This window comes from Raphanus sativus, chromosome 8 (assembly GCF_000801105.2).
Source record: "Raphanus sativus cultivar WK10039 chromosome 8, ASM80110v3, whole genome shotgun sequence".
In the NCBI taxonomy this organism is placed as follows: Eukaryota; Viridiplantae; Streptophyta; class Magnoliopsida; order Brassicales; family Brassicaceae; genus Raphanus; species Raphanus sativus.
Window position 1 is genome coordinate 25237469 of NC_079518.1, and position 12239 is coordinate 25249707.

Genomic DNA, 12239 nt, shown 5'->3' on the forward strand with positions numbered 1-12239 from the left:
AAATGAGTACTGAAATGGAGTGACCATCACCAGAGTCTTGAATAGCTTCTTCTGTTTCAAGCTCTAGTCCATTCTTTTCAACTATACAACTTTGCAGCTTCTGTTCCAGCACTTCAATTCGAGAACCAACAGTAGTTATCTTCTGTTTAGCTGCCTCCAGGGATTCTTCCTTAGATTTAGGTCCTTCTCCCGTCTCATTACAAAGGACCTTTCAGCCTGAAGCAAGGATTAGACAAGGATAGGCGGGAAATTCACTCACTTACGAGGGAGAGAAACACACGCAGATTAAATAAGAAGCTGACCTGAGCGGCCTCGGTCAAAACTTTGTACCGATCCACTTCCAAATTCCAGTGATTAAGTTGATCTTTGATCAAGCTATACAGTCTAGACGAGTATATATACTGATCATCCTTTAGTTCATTCTACATCCATCAAGAAAAACATGTCATTGTCAACTGCAACTATTGCTCTTCGAAATATCTTTACCCAAATATCGTGAATATACCTCAATATCTTGACACTGTCTTGACAAGGAAAGATTATACTCTTGTGCAGCTTGGAGCTCAGACAGACGACCTTCTGCCACTGCCTAGAGTAAATCATTCGAAACACTACTGAGCTTACACGTGAGGAAGGAAAAACAAGATGAATATATGAACTACTATTGCAAAAAGCGAGCTAGAGTTACCTTTATTTCATCAATTGAGTCCTTCAATTCACGCAACTTCGTTTTATCTACAGGCTTCTCAGGAGAGACGCTTCCATTAGCTACCGCTGGTGATGTTACATGACCTTCACATGCAGCATCCTTCTGCATTTTCAGGTTTATCAATTTTCTTCTATTTTCTTCAAGCTCAGCCTTGATCTCTTCCAGTTCACCTTCAATGATCAAAGATATTCCATACTCATAAGAACTATCAAATGTCACTATGCTAATCAACATAGCCTGTTACATCCCCGTTCCAGAGTGCAAACGGACACAAGCTATGCTTATACAAACAAAGAGCTCATTTTCTCATGTTTTCTAGAATTATGTTTAACCTTTGAGGTGTTTAAGCTCGGACTGATCTGTTGAATGGCTGCTTACATACGCCTGAATCTGCTCAGTATGTTCTTTGTGCCTCGCATTTAAAACATCAATCATCTCACGCAAGTTTTTGGCCTCCTCTTTCATTAAATCGTTAATGCTGGACAACTGAACAGTGGCATCTGGAAAATAAAAGAGTCTGTGAATTTTCTGTAGAACAGTGGCTTCTAAAACAAAACAAACTGATAATTGACACACCAACAAACAAACCTTCTGCAGATTTCACAGCAAGTAAATTTTGTGATATGCTTTCAGCTTTGGCCCTCTGAGAAGCAATGTTGTTTTCAAAGACACCCATCAACTCCACCGTAGAGGAATGACGCAGAGCAAGACCTTCTTCAACCTTTCTTACTACCTCATCACAATTACTAGTACCTATGGAATCTACTTGAAGAAGTCTACATAGAAACATTTCTTCAGCAGCGCATGGAGGAACTGAACCTACACAAAATTGAGACAGAAGATATTTGAACTGTAAAGATATATTATGATTACCATAGTTAAAAAACAAGAGAGAGAGAGGTCTCTTAGTAAAAGTACCTCGCTTTTTATCTGCAATGTCCAAGTATTTGAGAGCCTCATGATTAGCTCCAGCACGAACTCCAAGCAAGACCAGATCATCTACCAACTAAACCGTCAAAAAATGCAACAAATTTAACAAACCACAGACCCTCTAAATTAAATCATTGTGCAATTAGTCTCTCTAAGACAACTCCTGACCTGGTTCCAAAGGCGGTTAACAGAGACAAGTTGGTCATCATAAGAGGTTTGGTTGAGATGCAACTCTTGGATCTTGGTCTCAACATCGTACATACGTTTCTTCTGCAGGTCTAATTGCTGGACCAGTTTCTGATTCTCTAACTGTAGAACCGTGGCATCAACCTAAAAAATAAAAACACTTGTGAACAGTCCTTGGTTCCATCAAAGGCCATAGCTTTCAAGTTAAATCAAAATCATTCACAGAACTCTCATTACAGTGGGAAAAAAAAAAGACTTACACTTTTGGCGACGGGGCGAGAAGGTGAAGAACTAAGGGACATGGCGGCAGTGGGAGAAACGGAGTCCAGAAGATGAGGCTTCTTCTGCATCGGCTCGTCCGATTCCTGGTTCTCCATAACACCTAAACCCTAAAATCGATATGACTCGTTCTCACAGAATCAATCCCCACGGAGGTTCGGAGAGTTCGCCGGAGAATCAATTTTGATTATTGTTTTTTCTTTTTTTTTATAATCTATAAGAGAATAACAAAACGGTGTTGTTGCAAAGTGTGACAGTGTAAGCCCAAAGGTTTGTTGGGCCTATATTGTTTTTGAACCATTAATAGAATAGAGAGGCCCAGTAAAAACGTATTAAAAATTAAACAAAACTTATTTCTGGTCTGTTTTCCACGGAGCTAGATCGTAGTATTGATCATGATCTCACACACAGAGCTAAATGATTTGGGAAAATGAGCATTTAAATCCTCAACTATTTGAAATCAACAAGTTTAATACCAAACTATTACTTGTAATATTTCATTCTCCAACTTAGGCATGGGCATTTGGGTCGGATTGGATTCGGACCAGATTCTCTCGGATCCAGTGGTCTTTTGGATCCTGAAAATTTGGATCCATATAAATACCTATAATTATTTTGGTCGGTTTCGTATCGGGTTTGTCGGGTCCAGAACGGTTTGGGTCTTTAATTCTAATATCTGTAGAATATCCAAATTAAAGATCCGAACAGTTCGAGACCCGACAAGATCCGGATCCGGATCGGATTCATGTATTTAGGATCTAAAAAAGATACGACATACTATATTTAGTTAATATTTATCATATATATCTAAATTTTTAAAAATTACTTAAATTAAACTATTATTAATTAAATAAAACATTTTTAAACTCTAAATTTTAAAACTTCATGTTACTTAAAAATGTTACAAAATAACAACAAATACATATTTTTAAGTTGGGTACAAATCGGTTCTTATCGGGTCGAATCTATTCGAGTGGGTTCTTTTTGGGTCCAGGTTTATTCGGTTCCGCTTTTTTCAATTAAAAGAAATTTAAGATCCAAAAAGTACTTGTAAATTTTGGGTTAGGTTCGGGTCGGTTCCGGGTTGGATCCTCGGGTCCGGGTAAAATGCATATGTCTACTCCAACTAATAGTTGATTTGGCAAACTAGTAACTAAAAAGTTAACAATTAAGTCATAAATGACTCTTGTTAGTTTTATATCAATTATCCTTCACCACTAAACCTGAAAAACTTTGAAATCTTCAAATTCAAGCTTTAACTTTGGGTGAAAACGATTTCCGGTGATGTAAAAAGCGATTTCCGCGATAAGAGAGCAAATCTGATCCAGTCACGGAAACAAATATCATTGGAAGCCACTAAAAATCGTTTTCACTCAAAATTAGAATTTGAATTAGGAAATTTTGGGTTTTTTCAGGTTTAGTGGCAAAGGATAATTGATATAAAACTAACAAGAGTTGTTTGTGACTTAACTGTTAATTTTTGAACTCCGACAAACTTACCGAGCGGAGGAACTCTTTTGGAAACAAAATGGTAGGATCCAATGGCTCAAAGAAGGGGATAGAAACACCGGGTTCTTTCATGCTGCCACTAGAACCAAACACACGATTAACTCCATTCTAGTCATTGAAAACCAACATGGAGGAGTAGTGTATGAGGAACAGGAGATTACCGAATGATTTCCGAGTACTTCAAGGAGATTTTTACATCTAATGGCAACATGTCCTTTACCCAGTTACATGATCTTCTCACCTGTAAGGTAACACCGGAGATGAACCAAATCCTAACTACTATACCGAGTGATTCAGAAATTGCAGAAGCGGCAGTTTTGATTATTGGAGGAAAAACCCGAGGCTCCGATGGTTTCTCTACTCTTTTTTACCAGTCTTATTGGCACATAATTTGATCAGATGTGATAAAAGATATCAGGAGCTTCTTTAACATGAGATATCTTCATCCACAGCAGAATGAAACACATATTCGACTCATCCCACGGGACCAAGATCGGTAGTGAATTACCGTCTTGTTGCGTTATGCAATACCCATTACAAAATCATAGCTGAAATTGGTGGAATGAACACTAAAGAAGTAACAAAGTTTATAATTTTTAAACCAAAAAACATTATAGTTGTTTCTTTCGCATGGTTGATGAAAACATGAAATGATCAATACACAATAGGCAATCAATGGAATCAGATCAGGCAACATGGAATGATGGAAACGCATTTGCGAACCTGACGTGAGGCCCAAGAGAAAGAAAAATAAGTGCCATAAAGGAAAACGAAATGAAGAACTATTTGGAAACCGATGTTTCATTTAGGGGGGTCTTCTTAATAGGTTGTTGGGTTCTTGGATTGCATTTGAGTCCTCTAATTGGATTTTATTAAATGTTATTTTCTGGATAAGTTTTGTTTAACTGAATTGATTTTCCGTTTCGTAAAATTGAATAGTAATTATTAATTCCTATCTAAATATTTATGTTGTTGTCTAGCGATATGTTCGGGTCTAACTGATAACCACTAGAAAATAATTAAAAACAAATAAAAAAATAATGGATAGGAATAAAAGTATAGAAATGATGAGGAATAACTATTTTTTTATCATATTTAGTGAATAATAATTTTTAATAGTTTTTTACAATAAAAATGAATAAAAGGAAAAAAGTTATTCCTTTTTTGGCATCGAAAAAATTTATTCCTTATAGTGATATAAAAAATTAGAAATGTTAAAAAATATATTATTTCTTTTCATTCCTTATATGTGTGTTGAAAATATCAAGAAGCGAAGAAAAAAACTGGGTAATGGTGTAGAGGGAAATAGTTTGGAGAACTTGCTTTTATTACAACAGACATTACAGACGACATATTTGTCATTTACTTTATTGTTTTCATTAGAATATTGACTTTTTGTATTACATGACAATATTAATCATCAACAAGTTTACCTATTTGGACAAAACACATTTTCTGAGTCGACTGCGTTTCAAAGTGTTGTTGCTCTTCATCAAATTGTTCACTTGGATAATTGGTGGTTATACTAGAGTACTGTATGCTTCCACCATAAACCCGATCGAGAATCAAATATAGTGTTACAACAAACATTGTGTTTGTAACGAATAACCAGCTGAATTCAATGTTGACCAACGATTTAGCTCTATCAAGAGCTTCTTCCGTTGAACACTTAACCCCTTTGTGTCTTTCTTCATCGTGAATAAAACATCCCTTAGGAATTAAACTCGGTTTGTAAACCATGTAACCTATCAAGGAATGACTGCTCGGATGGAATGACTGCTCTTTTTTTTCAGATTTCTTGGCATATTATAAAGGATGATCTGGTGGAATTGGTTAATCATTTTTTAACTACAGGAGATATGGATCCAAGGTTGAATCTTACCAACATTTGTATGATTCCAAAAACGGAAAGACCTACACGGATGACAGAGTTGAGACCCATCAGTCTCTGTAATGTCGGATGTAAAATTATATCAAAAGTGCTTTGTGAGAGGTTGAAAATATGTCTTCCACGACTAATATCGGAAACACAATCGGCTTTTGTTTCAGGGAGGCTGATCTCAGATAATATTCTGATTGCTCAAGAGATGTTTCATGGATTGAGGACAAATAAATCTTGTCAAAATAAGTATATGGCGATAAAAACGGATATGAGTAAAGCATTTGATAGGGTGGAATGGGATTTTATCCAAGCACTTCTCACTAAACTAGGTTTCGACCCACATTGGACAAAACTAATGATGGAATGTATCTCTTCGGTTCAGTATCAGGTTTTACTCAATGGTCAACCAAAGGGACTTATAACCCCACAAAGGGGTCTTAGGCAAGGGGATCCACTATCTCCATACCTTTTTATTTTGTGTACAGAGGCTCTGATTGCAAACATTAAGAAAGCGGAACAAGGAAAACAATTGACGGGAATGAAAGTAGCGAGAGCTTGTCCACCGATATCTCACCTGCTATTTGCAGATGATAGTCTCTTCTTTTGTAAGGCACAGAGGGAAGAATGTGAGACTATTCTCAGGATCCTAAAGGAGTACGAGGCAGTCTCGGGCCAACTGATTAATTTTCAAAAATCATCTATTCAATTCGGACATAAGATTGAGGAATCTAGGAGGCAAGAGATGAGGGATATATTGGGGATCCAGAATATCGGAGGTATGGGGTCATATCTGGGATTACCAGAAAATCTAAGTGGATCTAAGGTACAAGTCTTTGGATTTGTCCAAACCCGATTAGATACAAGAATTAATGGGTGGACATTTAGGTACTTTACTAAAGGAGGGAAGGAAGTGGTTATTAAATCGGTGGTTACGGCTTTACCGAACCATGTAATGTCCTGTTATCGATTACCAAAAACTACTATAAAGAAGCTTACGAGTACGGTTGCGAAATTTTGGTGGAGTCCGGGAGGAAGCACGAAAGGCATGCACTGGAAATCATGGGATAAGGTTTGCCTTCCTAAAGAGGAGGGTGGTTTGGGTTTTAAGGATATCTTGAATTTCAATACGGCAATGCTTGGAAAACAACTTTGGCGTCTCATAGATAAACCGAATACTCTATTTGCTCGAGTATTCAAGGGTCGGTATTTCCGGAACGCTTCACCCCTGGAACCAATCCGTTCTTACTCTCCATCATATGGATGGAGGAGTATCGTATCTGCTCGATCTCTGGTTAGCAAAGGACTAATTAAAAGGGTGGGAACAGGTTCATCTATTTCAGTATGGAATGACCCTTGGCTCCCAACCACTCGCCCGAGACCTGCAAACAAAAACCATCACGATTTATTTCCGGAACTTACGGTTGAATCTCTCATTATTCCAGGTTCTAGGACTTGGAACTCACAAGCCATTAGGGCCTTGGTGGATCCATTGGATGCAAAGATTATTGAAAGTATACCTCTCAGTAAGTTTTGTATAAAAGACAAGGATGGCTGGCATTTTACCAAAAATGGAAAATATACGGTTAAATCAGGATATGAGGTGGAAATGGTTTATCCCGACAAAGAAAATAAACTAGCTTTCTATGGACCAACGGTAGATTCTTTAAAAGCTTTTTGTTGGCAGGTTAAGTGTCCACCAAAGATAAAACACTTTCTTTGGCAGATTGTATCAGGGTGTGTTGCGGTTAAAAAGAATTTAAAAGCCCGAGGAATGCAAGGGGACACTATTTGTGACAGATGTGGGAGTACAGAGGAATCTTTGAATCATGTATTTTTTGAATGTCCTCCAGCACGGCAAATATGGGCATTATCAACTATACCAACACATCCACATGTTTTCCCCTCGGAATCATTGTATAATAACATGGATCATTTATTCTGGAGAGTTTTACCCAAGATGACTGATCATCAATTTGCATGGATCCTATGGTATATTTGGAAAGCAAGGAACAGTAAGGTCTTTAGTAATCTGGATGTTGATGCCATGGATACACTAAAGCTGGCTGAAACGGAGGCTACTATGTGGGCTGCGGCCCAAGAGTTGACTATCCGACACACTATACCACCTCAAGCATATCAGCCTCCTTCAATTTCAGGGAGATGGTGCTTCACAGATGGTTCGTGGAAGGATAAAGACTCTTTCTCGGGACAAGGATGGTACAGTACTCTGGAAGGATATGAGGGATTAATGGGGGCACGAAATGTGCGGGCAAGTATATCTCCCCTTCACTCGGAGGTGGAAGCATTGATTTGGGCAATGGAATGTATGAGGAATTTACGTCAGTTTCAGGTTACATTTGCAACGGATTGTTCTCAGTTGGTGAAGATGGTTTCGGAACCAGAAGAGTGGCCGGCGTTCGCAAGTTATCTGGAGGATATCAGAAGCTTACAAAGTAGTTTCCATAGCTCACAGCTCATCTATGTACCAAGGACGGCAAATTCAAGGGCGGATCGTTTAGCACGCAGTGCCAGACAACAATCGTCTTTTGTCATTCACATGGATGCCGAGCTACCAGTTTGGTGTACAGAGTCAATATGAGTCTGTATGTTTGATGACAAAAAAAAAAAAAAACCTATCAATATCAACCACACTCCTTGAAAAGCTATACTTGAAGATCTCACAAGGCTCACCAAAAAACTCTTCGGCAAGGCAATACCTTTTGAAGTAAAATAAAAATGATGTCAAAATAACTCTATGTGGTATTTATCAAAATTGTAAATTATAAAACAAAGCAAACAAATTAAAATGTGAAAACGTTAAATGTATGTCAAAATAAGGTATGTTTTGGACCAATCCTCATAGGATTGGGAAACTAACTAGAAATATATATATATATAGCTTGATCCGCGCAACCGCACGCGTATATTAATTTTATTTTATTTTATAAATTTATATTTATTTTTAAGTTCTATATATTGTAGATTGTCACCATATAATTAATTGCATATTATTATATTTACAGGAACATATTGTATACTATATATGTGATCATATAATTTTATTTTTCTAACTGGCTTTTGTATCATAAATTTTTCATAATAAATATATTTTATAAATTATTATTTACTACATAAATTTTTCATCATAAATATATTTTAAAAATTTATTATTTAGTAAATAATACTCCCTCCGTTTCATATTAAGTGTCGTTGTAGGGAATTTTTTTGGTTGCAAAATAAGTGTCGTTTTAAGTTTTCAATGCAAAATTTATTAATTTTATTATGCATTTTATTTTTCTATTGGTTGAGATGTATGGGTAATGATGTTTTTGTATGGAAAATATGCAAAATTTAATGATTTCTTAATCCGTGTGCCTAACTCTAAAATGACATTTATTAAGAAACAGAGGGAGTAATTTGTATTAAATTTAACCATTTGGTATTAGAAAATCTATATTACTAAAGTAAATTTATTTTCCTACAGATATTTTTGAAGAAATAGTTTTTAAATAGTAAGTAAATATAGATTCTTAAATCATTATCTTGGGAAAATAATAAAAACCATAAAAACACAAATATGAAAATGACAGTGGTAATTTGGGCCGGGTAATTTTGAAAGATTATTATTTTGCCATAATGAAATACATGAATGTTAGTAACAATGCAAAATAAGGAATATCTATTTTTCAGGAAAATCATTTTTGAAAATTTATTGTTGCCAAATATTTTTTAGTTTAAAATCTGATTTACGAAATGATTTAATAAATTAGGAAAGACATAAATTACTTAAATGTAGGGTTATTAAATACTTAGTGGCATAGATTTGTAAATAATTAATAAATTTAGGGTTATTTTATAAATATACTTTTATTTTAGTAATATAGATATTTATTATAGGGTTCTACTTAAGCACAATATACCTATTACAGTGGTGAGGAGAGAGACAGAGATAATAAACTGGAGGAGCAAATGTTATTGTCCTTCAATGCCCATGTGGTCGGCTGAGTGAAAATGGAAGAGAAGTATCTGCTGAGCGAAGGCAGCGGCTTCAGCTAGTATAGTTAGCCCCTCAGAAGCGGCCGCTCTAGGCCTTGCACGGTCAAGAACAAGTGCGAAAACAGCATAAACTAGGAAGGACATGGAGATGGAAGCATGTTCAAAGTTGTGGAGGCGGTTCGATGGGATGGTGCCATCTGAGTCAAAGGGATTGTGTCTTCTAGAGTCAGTGAAGAGCTCCATTGATATGGAAGCTGATGCAAAGATCATTATTAAGTAGAGCTCTAAGTACCTGATCTTTGGTACTGGGAACCATGGGGATGAAATGAATGTGTTTGGACGTAGAGAAAATAGTTGTATATTGTTGCATAAGTGCCATAATCCAAGGGCTAAGAAGGCAAAACCTGTTAAAACATGTGCCACAAGTGTTCCCATGTTGTGGGTTTTTATGTTTTAGTGATCTTTGGTTTGTGTGTTAATTAATGAGAGAGGAGATAGTTTCTGATTGTGGGCAAGAATCATCGAGGAGTCGATGGGTTTAATTGTGGATTTCTTGGCCAAACTTCACGAAATTATCCAGAAAATACTTTTTTTATAAACTTATCCAGAAAGTACTTCATATTTTCATTACGTCTCAACACCACATTATAGCGTATTTCATAAACTATGGTGATATCAGGTCATGCACCACGGAATACGTTTCATGTAAAATATTCTTTTTTTTTTGAAAAAAAATTCATGTAAAATATTCATATTAATTTTCGATTGTGTACATCCTAATGCTGAACATTATTTGCAAGGGAAATGGAAAATCATAATTAAAAAACAAGAAGATGATTTCAACAAAAAAAATGAGAAGACAAATTTAACAAATAGCGTATAATATTTTTTAGGAAAAATGATTGCTATTTATCTGAAGTATTGACCACCGTATGGGTAGCCATACAGACTAAAATAATGTATATTTAACTACACAAAGTATATGTAATACCTGACAATACTTTTCAACTTAATTATGTTATGGAATTAACATCACAAGTTTAATTTCATCAATCCAAAAAACTAACGTGGACGTCTGCGACATCAACCCCTTTTAATTCTTTCGTTCATTAATTAAAATCCGACTCACCAGATTGTAAGTTAACTAATTTCTCTGATCTTCCATTTTGTCGTGATGAGTCAAATTTTAGTTAAATTTTGGTCGGATGGGTCAGATTTCAATTGATCAACGAGAGAATTAAAATTAGTTATGTCTCTGACTTCCACGTCATTTTTTGGATTAATAAAATTAAACTTGTGATGTTAACTATATAAAATCATTAAGTTGAAAGATGTTGTCATGCATAACATATATTTAGTGTAGATAGATGTGCATTAGTTTAATCTACATAGTTAGCCATGTGATTGTCCATACTTCATGTAGCTAACACTTATTATTCCTATTTTATGAAGCGAAATGACCTCAAATAGTCTTAAAATATATTATTGTTCCCAAATCTCAGAAGAGTCAAAATAAAATAGGTTTTCATTTAAGTGATAATTAAATGAATGTTATACATTTTTACATATATTTTAAATAAATAAATATTTAAATAAAAAATTTGTAATTTTTTCAAAGTTTTTTCAAAATTTATTTTATGAAACGTTTTTAACAATGAGAAAAATATCACTGAATAATCTTAGTGAATTTGAGTTATATGCATATTTAGAAAAATATAACTGAATAAGTATAATATTTGTTAAAATTTAAGAAAATATTGATAAATATGTATGATATCTTCATAAAATTTATAGAATTTCATAATGTGTATTTAAAAATACATCCTTAAATGTATAATTAGGAAGAATTTCGAATATATATTTATGAACAACTTATATAATTTGAATTATATGTATATTTAGTAAGATATTTTTGAATGTGTACAACATTTTTCCTACAATATTTTTCTGAACTTTTAAGAAGACCTTCCTGAATTTGATATCTAGATTTTATAAAAGTATACATATCTAAATATGTATATAAGTCAAATTTAAGAAGATGTCATATGCATTTAGAAATCTAAATATACATATAAGTTACATTTAAGAAATTGAATTATACGTTTATGAATATACTACTGAATTTTAAAAATTCAGGAAGATATATACATATTCAGAATTTTTTTCTAAATATGTATTTTATCGATCAACCGATTTTTAATAATTTAAAGTTATGGGTCAAAGTTTTAATATTTCGTGTTTTATTAGATTAGTGGCCAAGTTTTTTTTTCTTCTAGACCGGAAATTGTCAGATCCGGCCCTGCCCTTAAAGGTTTCAGCTTCTCTAAGCCGTGCTCGGTTGAAGAACTATTGCAAAACAGCATAGACATGGAGGCATGCTCGAAGCTGCGAAGATGGCTCGGTGCAATGGTGCCATCAGGGTCAAAGGGATGGTGTCTCTTGGGACCATTGAGAATTTGTCGGACTATCATGATTGATAAGGAGACTATGGTTGTGTAAAGCTCTAAGCATCTGAGCTTGGAAAATGGAACCATGCTGATGAAGAAAAAGTGTTTGGGTTTAGACAAAAGAGTTTTATGTTGTTGAACAAGTGCGTCCGTCCTGAAATTCCAAGGGTCTAGTACCAAATCAAAAATAAGGCCTTTAATAATACATTAAAATTATCATTACAAATTCAAGTTTATGATAAAAGTATACAATACTAGGGTAAACCCGCCCTACGGGCGGGCGAACGATTAAAATTAATAG

The 12239-nt window shown here is 34.9% G+C and overlaps 1 protein-coding gene and 1 pseudogene across 1 annotated transcript; both read right to left on the bottom strand.

Moving 5' to 3' along the window:
• Positions 1–4: 4 nt before the first annotated feature.
• On the bottom strand, positions 5–2303 carry LOC108822923 (E3 ubiquitin-protein ligase BRE1-like 2; the record flags this gene model as incomplete). Its single annotated transcript, XM_056993006.1, is given in 10 exon segments — positions 5–174; positions 177–216; positions 303–422; positions 506–589; positions 689–879; positions 1042–1209; positions 1298–1528; positions 1628–1715; positions 1808–1969; positions 2086–2303. Coding segments are annotated over 10 exon segments (1371 nt in total), but the record flags the coding sequence as incomplete, so codon positions are not given.
• A 2723-nt stretch (positions 2304–5026) lies between these two features.
• LOC108820454 (uncharacterized) lies at positions 5027–9926 on the bottom strand (annotated as a pseudogene).
• Positions 9927–12239: the final 2313 nt, after the last annotated feature.